Genomic DNA, 13,969 nt, shown 5'->3' with positions numbered 1-13,969 from the left:
GATAAAATAAATAAGAAATTATTACAGTGTAACCAGATACATATACATGTAGTACCAAAGCACTGTAACAGCTTGTTTTCATATGCCAAGATAGCGATTGGAAAGCCACTTGAGATGTCAGGGGCGAAGCCTTGATTAAGCCTATCAGAGAGAATACCTGTTTCCTTGTTCAAGTCCCTACCTGAAGGCAAGGGGTTAAACTGGCCAGGTATGTTCACGGACAAATCAGCCAATTAAGTCAGCTGTGGGTAATGATCTATTAATCACACCTGAGTGGCCGCAGCACAGGTCAGGCAGATTGCAAATCACCTGATCGCCTTTACCGCAACACGCTTTCTAATTACCTTGCGGGTTATGAGGCTCTACTGCATACTGCATGATTAATAACCCTGTGAGTACAGATAACAATTGTATTGTCACTATACACAACTCCGGGTCTAATACGTTTTCATGTCTATCTACAAGTTAACTAAATGCTGTGAACTTCCTGAAACAACACACAAATTTACCTTCTTCATCATGCTCTCAACTTTTGGAGTCAAGGTTGATTTATTGAGCACTTGTGGCTCACAGAATCAATATATTTTCCACTAATGGATGTGTACATGTACTTCTATGCAAAAACGTAGTATAATTCACATGTAGTCACAAAGATATACTGGGGATGTACATGTACATTCCTGGTTTATGAAAATGTGAACATCGACAGCTACCTGTATGTTCAGGTACGTCAGCTAGTATGCTTTGGTAAATGTAATCCATTCTGTTACATTTAAATGTAAAAGCACTACCGAAGCCTGAAATATTTTCTATACGTGTAAAAATTTGTGAATGCTTTTGTGAGGACATGCAATTACACTGTAAATGTTATGTCCGTGATATATGTAATTGGCTAGAAAAGATATGTTTGAGTCCCAGTGATTTCTAATTAAAACTAAGTATTTCTTTTTAATTATTCCAATTAATCCTGGGCTACCTCAAAAATTTTTTGTTAATGCAATTTGTGGTGACATTACACACTTAACCTTATCATGCTCACTCCCATATCCCTTAAAATATGTACATATTTTTAATGATAAATGGCTTGGGGGTATTTTTACTGCGATTCTTGTGCATTTTTGTCACGGTCTGTGATACTTAAAGAATAACGGAAAAGTAATAAGAATGTTAAAAAATCTGGTTCTTAATGTAAATATGTATATTTTTACAAATAGGTACCACAAGTGTATGATATATACAACATAAACAAAATGTGAGCTTATTGGACAATGTATATACATACATGTGTACACTGTGACCAAAATTTTTTTTACAACAATGAAAAACCTTCACCAAGGTAAAATAACATCACACAGCTGATGCTGGTTGTACAAGGTTGCATGTGCAGGTTAGATGTAAGACACATGTATGTTATGACAGCCTGAAAGGACATGTGCAAAAGTACTTGCACAGGAGTACATGTATATCTTAAAGGTACAAAAATTCTGTGCCCCTGTACAGATACACAAGCAGATCTTCCACTGCCAGGGTTTTTGTGTGCTGCTTGATAACCCAATAGTTCACAGATCAAGAGGGACTTAGTTTAAAGACAACAAATAGTACTGTAGCCAGCCACTGTAGAAGTGAACTAATGCCACTGAGCAAACTGTGACATAATACTGTTGTAAAATGTCTGTTTCCACTACACTTGGAAAGTACCAGGAAATAAGCTTATGTGGGTGTTAAGGGGGCAATGCTAGTCAATGCTTTTTCACAGCTGAGGCTAATCTTGAGGATTGTAGAGGTCCTAAGCTGGCTAAGCAGTGTGGCTGTAAGCTTCTGGCTCAAAATACACCCTAGCTGCCATAGAATGGTGCAAAATACTCTGGGACATTGGGGCCCCCACAAATTGAAAGACAAACACTGCTGGGTACAAATGTCAAATTCAGAAAATAAACAGACACAGGATGTCTGGGGTTTGGTCTCTGAACATTGAGGGGCTCCTGTGGTGGCATGTATGCAATAGATGTAAAAAGTCAACAGTTTAAAAGCTGGCCACAGGTAGCCTGCTGTGAAGTTACCTAGCTGGTTAAGGTCAAAAAGGGAGTGGAGCCTTCAAAATAATTTAAAATATACATTCTTTGAAGGGCCTTAAGTGAAGCTGGAAAAAGAAGTTTGTTTAGTGGGTGGTCGATACTCGGCACGGCTTCTAAACCTGAACCTTGTGGTTCGACTACCAACTCTCTTTCTCTCAAGAGTTGTTGGATGTTGGATATTACCTTGCAATACAGTCTATATAACAATAAATATGAGAAGGCGATTCAAGTATTTCCAGATGATGTTCTTTTGTGTAGTGGTTCCAATTTCCTGCAACTGCCATTTATCTAATTACATTATACATTATAGGAAAGCTGCTGGAGCCTGTCTTACAAAGTATCAAATGGTACATGAACTTTGGGAATTTAAACCATCAGCAGCCATGGTACATGTGTTTATGTCATCACAAAGGTTAACATCTACGCTCTAAACCACATTAAAGAAAAGGCCCCAACTGAGACCAGAGAGGAATATTTCTCACTCTCAGAGGCATGCACGCATTTGACCTGGAGCTTTCAAAATCACCGATAAACAGATTGAAGGAGCAGTTTTCAGTTTTCAACAATGACTGAATAATAGAACACAGATTTTAATCATTAAAATCAAGACCGCATAATGAAGGTAGAAGAATTGGATTTCTTCAATTTATCACGTGAACACTTCTTATTACATATAAAGTCTGGAAACTGCATGGTTTCATAAGTAAAATCTCATTCAAAAAATTATAAAATAAATGTACATATTTTTAATGTACATGTGCTATCATATATGCACTTGTATTTCCATTTGTCTGCCTCTGTTGGTGTGCTAGCTATGATGATTATGCTGTAAATGTCTATAATAAAGTGGATTCTGCAACTGCAATTTAATGATTATTTTCACAATGGTAGCTCACCTGTATGAAACACTTTTCTCTCCCGAATAAGTTGTCCAAGGGTATCATAGATAAGCTGATCGTTGGGGAGTTGCATGTCTGGTCCGTAACAGTGAGCAAGACGTTCCCGAATCAAGTCTAGAGTGGCAATAATGCGGTTGTTGTTGAGATCCATGATGATGAGACAGAGGGACTCGGGCAGAGGAATGAACTGTGTCTGAGGGACAACCTGCATCTGAATTCCACCAACATCCCCTACAAGACAAAAACAGCATCACATCAGTCAACTGCACATGAAACAAAACAAATCCAATACAGATACTGTAAACTTGTAATCCACACACAATGTCCAAATATTCAGCACGATTTGTATTAAATCATTATCTGCCATACCATAAACAGCTTCATGGATGAAGATATCAGAAAGGAATCAAGTACATGCATGTGTTACAAAGTGTCATAATGCTAAACACATGCACATGTACTTGTATCAAACAGAAATGAAGATCATCTGAAAGCTGCATTCATGTGCATATACTTCATATCAGCCATGGATCAAGTATCATGGGTTACAACATACAAAGTATTTTATAAGTACATTTACACACACACTGTGTATGAGCTATGAAGTTTTTTCTGACTGATATCAAACATGAATCAAGTATAATTTTTTTGTATATTATACATCAATGCATGCACATGTACATGCACATTTTACATAAACTTTTTGGCATGTTTATATTTCCCTCATCATGTATAAAAACCCAATTAAATGCTGTCTGCACATTAACATATGGGTCAGAATAATTCTGTATGTTCATACACAGATATAACTCACATGCATCATGTTTCTAAATAACACACACAAACGTGCGAACATAAAAGGTTTCTTTCTGTTTGGCCGTCTTCACAATTCAATGTACTTCTCTTTGTTACAAAGACCAGTGCTGCTTAAATTTAAACACAGATCTATATTGGGGTATCAGAACTGTGTACATCTATAATTGAACTTTGACCCACAGTCATTGTAAATTTACATTTGGTGCTTCTACCTGAATGAACAGGTATCATTTCTATTCATGTTTAAGGTGGAAATGATTGGGGCACAGCGGGGGTTGGGCTAACTGGGTGTTGACAGCGGGCTCTAGCACTCAATTATTTCATGAGAGTACGAAAGGCAACTGGGTTATAGTTTATTATTAATTTCTGATATTGATCTCCTACAATGAGGGACATGTAGTTTGTTTCGCGTCCATTTGCCTAATGAAGCATTCTCGTGAACTATTCTTGTGGAACTTCCAAGCTGCCACCACAGGCGGAAGCCCACACTTTACTTCCATTACCGCTGTCTTTCATCCTCAATTACCTGACTCCAATGTTAACCCAGCGCCAGACCTTGTCATGCAGTGGCGACTGGGTTGACAGAAGTGCAGATCCATCACAAAGGTAAATGTAATTAAATACACCTGTACACCGAAACCGTCTTAACAAGCAGGGCTCCGGCCAGCATGTTCTACTCAGAGTTTGACAAGGTTATGGATTAGGAGAGAAGGAAAACTGTCAAATCAGCACTTCAGTTTCAGAAGGTGTGTGTAGAGCGCTGTCTCTAACTTAAGGGCCCATATTGGCGTTTGATTCCTCTTGGACAATCTATTCAGTAGAGTGCACGCACTTAATACCTTAGAAAATTCTAAATCTGAACACCTTTTACGCCACTCAAAAACAAACTTCTTTGTATATAATACATTATCACAATTCAGAGAAAATTCTTGGCTTATCACATTCATAAGTTATCACATTCTGAAACCGGCGATGAATACACCCTCAAGCATTTTTTTTCTGTGTAAGTGCCAGCTGGTGGTCGGCAGTGTACGATAACAACTTTCCTTGGCTTCATTTTTACAAGATTTCTTATGATGCACTTTCTAACAACAACAACATGTGAAGAGAGTGAGCGAGTGCTTGGGGTTTAACGTCGTACTTAATTTTTCAGTCATATAACGACGAAGGAATCCATGTAATGTGCCTCCTTTTTGCAGGACGGATTTCCACTGCTATTTTATCTAGTGCTGCTTCACTGAGACGACTTACCAAAGGCAAGTAAGCCACCCCTCCCGAGCCATTATACTGGGGTCAGCCAGTCGTCCCCTTAATGCTGAACGCCAAGCGAGGAAGTTACAACTTCCTCTTTTTAAAGTCTTAGGTGTGACTCGATCCAGGATTGACCCTGGATCTACCACTCCCGAAGCGGACGCTCTACCAACTGTGCTATCGGGGCCAGTTCAACAACAACACATGGAAAAACTTCTAAACTCATTTCGAGACAATTAATTTGCACACCCTTGCAAACTGAATTGAAAATGACTATCAACAGCTGTTCATGTATGAGTTGGGATGTTGGGTTATGCAATGCAGCGGTAAAGTGTCTGTGAAATAAAAACAGCATGCATTGGCTGAAGTACTGTATTAATTCAAAAAAAGTTTTTGGTCACTAAAGCAACAAGTTCAAGACGTTTATCAGGCTAACGCCCCAAAGAATTTGTTGATGGCCCCACAGAAAATTGCATCATTTCAGACACGTGAACACCTACATGAATTACACAATGTATTTAAATTTATGTAAAATGTACAAGAACATGCAGATCAATTAAATGTACCATTTTATGCACACACATAACAAATGATGAATATCACATGTACATGTATGTATAAATATTTACATACAAATTTGTCATATGCAGCGTAATATAACAGTAGCTGTAGAATGCTGTATAATACATGCACAAGTACATGTACATTTTAATAGAACATAAATTACAGCTGTTCCAAAGCACAATAATGCTAATGTGTTTAAGTTCATGGAGCTTAAATCCTGTCTAGCCTATGGCTACGTAAATGTTACTGATTTATTCCCATTTCTGATCATTATTGTATTCAAATGTTCAACAGTCTGCATATATGCATCTTGCACATGTTAACTATGCTGCTAACTAGCAGCAGTTTTGCAGGCAGAATTTAACGTTATTCAACAGCATTTCTTCTGCATGGTGAGCTAACTTACACTGAGGCACAATCCTTCAGAAATAAAGCAGCATTAACAAGCTGATAAAAACAGCCTAAAAATCTCTTAATTTTTTCTTTGAAACAACCAGTTGAACGAAGGGGATGAGGACCCAATGATGGATGAACGGAGAAACACCAGGTGCTAAATGACCCAGGTTTTTATTGATCAAGCACAGATCTGGCAGCAAAACCAGTTCAGGATCAAGTCTTTGATAAAACGCTCAGCACAAGTACTGCATCAATTCTATGCACATTCTGACATTCACAATTGTGGCCTTACTTACAGATGGCTAATGCACAGAACAACATGCATATACAGCTGACCTTAACATACAAGGGAGGGAAGTTTAATGTTTTCTTATGAAAAATTCCTATGTACTGGTACATGGACACGCCACAAGCCGTCCAACAACTTAAAACATTCAAACTGTTCCATAATCGTCTTCAGTATCCTGTAAACATGGTAATGTAAACAAAATGCAAGCAGCACATAAACCAGCTTCAATTCTACATACATATGCCAGACATATACAGATCCCTAGTCAGGATTTATGAAAGGCATGGAGAATGAGTGTCCTAGCCATGATAGCCGAATGTCTGCAGTCCCTGTGGACGCCAAGAGCTTGCTATCGCTGGAGATGGCTATGTTGCAATTCAAGCCCAGTTTAGATCTAGTTTTAGTCATAGTTTTATGTTGTCCAAACATTATTGCACAGGAAAATGCTAGCCCTGGATGACTACACCGCCCTCTTTTATATTTGTACTGACGCTCGCGTAGTCATAATTGACATCACCGATGGGAAGAATTGTAATATTTCGGGAAACAGTCTATTACTAACCTGCCCGCCCAGTCACTCCTTTACAATGCTTAGGGTCCTAGGGCACCTGACTTAAAATTCCGCGATGTCGATCATCCCAAAGATAAATACCCATCCATATCTATTTAAGTCCAGCATCTCCACTCACTTGTCATTTATGAAATGGCCGCCATCTACATGGCACTCATGCGCCGACAGGCAGCTGGAGGCAGGGCGCTCTGCATTGTGGCTTCACAGAGATATGGAGGACCCTTCCGATAGGCATGGGTATAGTAACGTATATATATATATATATATATATATATATATATATATATATATATCTGCGGTTCATCTAGCAACCACAGGTGAGAACATTTCACACGCAAGCTACTGTGAAGAAAAATATTCATCAACCACATCTTAGAGGAAAATCCAATTGTTCCACAGGCTTCTTAAATTGTATCTGAATCACATGTACATGGCTCAACGAGTTTTGATTTTTTCTTAAATACCTTAGAACACCATTTTAGCAATTAACTAAAAAGTTGAATTTACCACCCTGGCACATATCTACAAGGCTCATTCATGGAATGCATAATAGAAATATGTTACCTGATATGATGTCCATATTTATATAGTAACATAACTTTCTTCAAATACTTGCATAGAATACATCAACAGCTACATGTAAGCATATATAACATTATGATCTCATTAGTTATGTACATCTCTTAGCCTTAAAGAGTGTTAATTTAGTCTGCCATATGAATAATAAATGCAGCAGTGATGAATGCCAGAGGACTGGTATTTGTAGAAATAAATCTACAAATAAGTCTTGCAGGTCTTGAATTGTCCAAGTTACAACCCAAGGTTGAAAATTTCCCAGGCATCTATTTACTTATAGATAATACAGTCAAGGGCTCTTGGTATTTCTCCAAAAATTATACTCCAATTTTATTATGTGGCTTTGTTTCAAAAAAAGATGTAAATGTACAATGAGGTGAAAATTATCAGGTTCATTTGAATCCTTTGAGTTCATTTGGATGGGTGCAGTCTATCCATCAAAAGCCAAAGAAATACTTTTGCTTTATCACACAAAAATGCTTTCAAAGGGATACGAAATATTTACTGCTTGTATGCAAAGCACATGTGAATAAGACCAGAGGGTGATAACCGAGGTGTATACATGTATGTACTCAACTGAAGGAGATAGAACAACCTACACTTAACAGGCCAGCACGCCTGTAAATCAAATGTCTGACAAGAGCTGTATCAACAGGTTAAACTGGGTGAGTGGATTTCTTAAAAATATTTACACACCTGAAAAAAAAAAAAATCCATGAAGCTATGCTGCCACACTTACAACTAAATTGAACTGGTTGTTGATTGTTATCAATCTATGTTTTCCTTGTCACCTCATTGATTAATGAGGTTGCTAAAGCTAAAAGGCATGCACATTTGCACATAGAAATGGGAGCATTTATCAGACGGTTTTCCTTGCGGCGCTTAGGTTACATGATCAGAGAGGTCTAAATAAAACATCAACTGTTAATTGACAGAGGCTTCAGTAAAGGTGTGGGAAAGTAATGTTTACGACCTGTCAACTCACAACTTTTTCCTATTAACTCTGTGGGATTCTCTCATATCAATTAACAAATGTTCCACAGCAAGCACGAAGACTGTCTGATTTACTGAATTCCTTAAGAGGCAATTAGAAGTTTTCAGAGTTTGTATAAGGATAACATATATGTAAAACGTACTTGACAAGATGTCAGACTGAAGACTGAAACATTGCAAAGAAATAAATCAGAAGTTGTTATCCCTAGAGAAACTTTGTGATGTGTTACAGCTGTACATACTGTTTGGATTCATGAGCGATTGAGGTTTGGAGCTCAGCACTGGTTACAAGAACTGCTGAATCACATACTGAGCTGTTTATTACATCATCATTGTACTATATTACGTAATTGGAAAATAAAGGCATGTACACCTACTAGCTGTGAAAGACACACGCTGTATGATGGTTGGAGAATAGAAGAGAGGAGCAACGAAATGTGCATATGGCATTCATATCACTATACACGAACCTACATCTACACGTTTACTTGTATTTATTTGTGCTTGCCTGTTGTTTTAAGGCAATGCCATGTATTCGGGCAGAGTGTACTACAGCCTGTAAATATTGATTTATTTATACTCAAAAAGAATTTAACACCTATACTTTTATACTAGTTCACAGGTAAATATTAAGAAGATCTAATGCATGTACACACATACCTGTACATATACCTGTACAGTTACATTGTACTTCCATGGTGATCATGTACACAACATTTACATGTACACTGTATAACCAATGTGTCAGACATGAAACATGTCCATAACTATATTTACATTGCCCATGTAGAACCAAAGGAGAAAACATCTAGAAAAAGACAGAAAAGAATGAAAATGTGCACACAAATGTCATGCATCTGCATGTATTGCATTTTTGCAACTGAGAGCAATGACTAGAACATGTATGCTGACAGCTGATCATACATGTACATTGCCTGGCACTGACATACTGGTACATGTATGTACTGTATATACAGGACCTGCAAAAGCAAAGTACAAAGTGATATAACAAAACCGCCGCCCCATGTAAACCATATCAAGTGGAAAGATTCGTGAATTGAAATATTTTTATCACAGCACATATGTACAAATGTTGTCTAGGTACAAGAGCATTAAGGCTGCTGCTCTCTGGGGTAGAACACATAAAAGCAACATTAAGGCAGGCTATGAACTCTGGAAGCTTCAGGACACTGGCTGGCTCAGCCAACAAAGCCATTGTATTCCACAGACCAGTGGAAGTTTATGTGGATGTTCCTATTCAGTATTGTGGCATGAGCACCACAGGTGAGCTAGGGATATAATGAACTGGCCAGGTCAGGTGATTTCTGTGATAAGCAGTCTGTGTCCAGTCCACCATGTCCAATGTCCACCAGCTGTCAACCACTGTTCAAACCCTAAGGCAGTCTCATGCTGTTGTATTGTCACCTACATATACTGAAGAACTTACGAGCAGAGATACATGATACTGACATGGTTGCAATTTGAATTTTCTGATATATGAGACAATGACATTCAAGGGAGAAACCAATTTAGAGTATGACAAAAGCCTTTCTTATGAAATCTCAAAGCTGCCATCAGAATGACCATTTTTCTGACCATTTTTCTGATCATCATGGTGAAGTACATGTATTTATGAGTCCATGTTACATACAGAAACTTACTAAATAGTTTGAAAACCTAAACTGCAATTTGTGTGATATCTGTAAGAGTAAATATGGATGAAAATTCATATACATAAATGTGCCTATATGTAGACAATGCATCAAACCAGGCTGAAATTTGGTAATTTCCCCCAATTTGACATACATGTAGCAGAACAACCGTGAAGCAACCACTGGGTACAATGTAGTAATTTTCAAAACAGCCACATCAGAAAAATGATTCTTGTTAATAACATTATACAGCAAGGAGAAATTGTCATATGCAATGAACAACAGACTTGTGTTACTAATACGAAATTCTGAAACCTTAATCCTCAAACTCTTACTCTACAAGTAATAATGTATGCACTCAAAAGAGTTACCGTACACATATCTTCAAGACAAGCTACATGTAAATGGTGCCTCTCGTCAAAAGTAGTCCTTTTTGTTTCTATCAGGTGCTAATCTAATTACACCTCCCAAGCTTCATTTTTTTTCAACAGGCACCTTGTCAGCTATTGAACTCTGCCCTCATCGTGTCTGGTAAAATTACAAATCGCTATTAATTTACTTGTACATGATTCACAACAAGCATGAACATTTCACAGTCGTATTAACTTAGTTCAGAGCTATTAAGCAATTCCCCTTCAAGTACATATAGACATTTCTTTTTTTTTTGGTATAGCTGCATGAAGAACAGCATAAATGTATAACCATGTACATAAGTGGTGATGACTTCATGAAAAATAAATTTATGGTCTTGACAAAAATGTACAGAAAAATCAGAAAATCCATAATCCTTGTGACTCCTGTCGTTGTCATAAATGTGAAACGTGGAAGAAACAAAACAAACATCAGACTGAAAATTCCTGTCTTTAATGGTATACATGCAGTAAGCATACCAATACTCATAGTCAATGCTCTGACAACATCTCAACAACTTTTGACATAGGAATGATTATGTTCTTACAGATTCTAAAACCTTTAATCTCATGAGGAGTTAACAATAGCTCGGAGCAATCTCTGGGGTTGGGAGCTTGGGAGACAAAAAAAAAAAAAAAAAAAAAAAAACCTGCAGCGCTGATGCACTGAATAATTTATTCTGGTTAGAGCTCTGAGCAGAAGGAGTTTATGTGGCGTGAGGAATGTGCTGGGACGTGTAAGAAAAAGCTCTGTACATGCCTGTGTGATGAGCAGACATTGTCTCCACTAGACCTCAACGCTTTCATAAATCCAATTTCAACACCTTTTACTGTACCTGTCAGTCTAGCCACTCCAATCCTCATTGCAGAGTGAAATACTGGTGTTACAAGACACATGTGTAAGTCCTAAGAAAATCTTCTCAAAAGGTCAAAAAAACATCACAAAAAAAACAAGAAGAAAGCCTAAAAATAGTCAACAAAGACATAATACCTGCAAGATATATGTCAACTATCCAATCATGTCATTTAATCTGCTACAATGGAAGGCCACTGTTTGTAAACATATGTTGAAATGGTCTAATGATATATTCCCCTCCTTAACTGATATTTGTTTCCCGAAAAATTTATTGCCTCATGCAATGATACATTCATATAAGTAATACCATGACCCTGCAGCATGGCTGAAATAATGGTTGTACATCACTGAAATTTGGCATCTGGTCCAACTGCTCATAATTAATACCATTACAACAACGTAAAAATGTACCGCGTACACACAAAACAGCCAACATTATCTTGCTGCCCCTATCACAGTGATGGTTGTCTACAAAGCATTCAGTTTAATCCAACTGATTTTGTTCTTAAGGGCAACTCAGGGCACCAACCAGAACTTGATCCTCCAAATCTAGCCGTCCCATGGGGCATGTATAATCATGGGGATGTGAACAGTGAGCTTTTCCTCTATCAATTACAGTACTAGTATCAGCTCCTCCGTTATATAATCTGTTGAGGAAAGAGCACAACCCAGTCCTGTCAGACTCTCTCTCACACACAAGGTGATAATCTGATCACTACAACAGCCTGAGTGTTGCCAGCACTGACTACTGTTAGACTGGTCCTCAGCACCCCATCAGAACACACATACAGTCCAACAAAGATCATGAGCAAGAGAAACAGTTTTTCCATACCCTTATAAGATCAATGCACATACTTACATGCATACATGTAGCTATTCCATGTACACACAGCTTTTCTAGACTTGCTGATCATCAAAAGTCCAAATTTGGAATGAGTCTGATCTTGACGGCGCTGACAAATTCGTATATACAAGTGTATTACATTATGGCAGCAAAATGAACATGGAACTTCTGTGTATGAAATGTTCATGTAAATATCAAGGCTTCCCACCAAGATAGAGGCTGTTACCAGCAAGCCTCTGTGGACATCTAGTTAAGGTGTTATCACCATACATGTTTACAATTACCAAAGTTTGGCAATAGATGGAAACAGAAATATATGTACATGTACACCCCGATGTGATATTAATGCAAATATTTATTTAATTGGTGTTTTACTCCGTACTCAAGCATATTTCACTCATGACGGTGGCCAGCATTATGGTAGGAGGAAACCGAGCAAAGCCCAGGACCATCTGTAGGTTGCTGGCAAATATGATGCAATTGCGCCAGAAGGATATGAATTGAAATTTGCAAGTTAGTAACTTTTAGAAACATGTATTAACACCAACATGTGCATGTATTTCTTTAATTATAAAATATGGATTAATAATGCATGTACAGCACATGCATATGGAAAACAATTATTTTGAAACATACATGTAAATTAGCAAAAGTGACCTAAAATGTATGAAATATTTTTGATTCGTTACTACGATCAAAGAAGCCCTGCTATCTAGCACGGCATGTCCACTTGAATATACACATACGTGTACTTATACATGCACACATATTCATTCCTTATTACACAGAAAGGAATCGATTCCAAAACGCTTCGGTGCATCCATGTTTAAGCAACTGTGATTATTCCAAATTCTGTGCACAATGTGAACATGTAACATTTTAATGGATTGTAACTCCCTGTGGTCATCATGGAAAGCATTATGTCAGAGTCGTGCATGGCATAATTTCTGGCCTCTAGATCTCAGCTATATTAATAGTTCATTTGACAAAATGATGATCATTCACATTAGCTAAAGAGCTATTGTAACAAAAACTGTTTCATCAAGCCTAGCTTTTTGGGGTTATTTCTGGGCAGCTCATCATAACAGTTCATCAATCTACAGGGAGGTTCTCATCAACTAATGTACAGACAACGAGACAGCTGCAGACCATTTATTTAGAAAAGGGATGAGATTTCTATTTCAACACCAAGGCCAAAAAGAGAGCTTCCTTAAACAAATGCTGAAGCCGCTACTCTTGGAATTAATCAAAAAACGAGGGTGTTAAATGAGTATTCCTCACACTGACACGTGTGTAAACTCGAGGACAGTGCCGTTTTAGTGTTTCCACTCCAATTGGGAGAAGAGAGTGAAGAAACGCTTTAAAAGAAATTGGGTAGGGAACTGGCTGCATGCCACTGACCACGCAAATCGCATATCCTGGGCGCTAAAACAGGGAGCCCAGCGGGAAAGTGCGTAGGGGGTCTGATGAGATGCCGAATTTAAAATCAATCAGATAGCCAGATGAGGCAGCACATTAACGTAATGACAGCTGATATGCTGTGGAATTCCAAAACTCATTTCTGTGGAAAGACAGAATATCAAGTTATCTGTGGCTCTGTGATGTGTTAGTGTCATTAGAGAGTTAGAGAAGAGATAAATTACCAGAGCTGCTTCAGAGGGGGAAGGACAGCTCAAATTACATCTGCCTATCACTTGACCTGCTGAAAGAAGGCCACCCTGCCATTTACAGCCCAGGGGCTTGTGGACAAAAGGTTAAACCTCAGACCAAATATTAA

At 38.0% G+C, this 13,969-nt stretch overlaps 1 protein-coding gene across 2 annotated transcripts in view; it reads right to left on the bottom strand.

Moving 5' to 3' along the window:
* LOC135475891 (uncharacterized) overlaps positions 1-13,969 on the bottom strand; it is a 48,202-nt gene that overhangs the window by 14,453 nt on the left and 19,780 nt on the right. For both annotated transcript variants that reach the window (XM_064755842.1, XM_064755850.1), the window contains exon 2: positions 2,972-3,205. In XM_064755842.1, coding sequence (XP_064611912.1) covers positions 2,972-3,205 — 234 coding nt within the window. The remainder of the gene's footprint in view (positions 1-2,971; positions 3,206-13,969) is intronic.

This window comes from Liolophura sinensis, chromosome 1 (assembly GCF_032854445.1).
Source record: "Liolophura sinensis isolate JHLJ2023 chromosome 1, CUHK_Ljap_v2, whole genome shotgun sequence".
NCBI lineage: Eukaryota > Metazoa > Mollusca > Polyplacophora > Chitonida > Chitonidae > Liolophura > Liolophura sinensis.
Note: the sequence above shows the minus strand (reverse complement) of the source record. Positions and strands in the feature narration are given on the sequence as shown.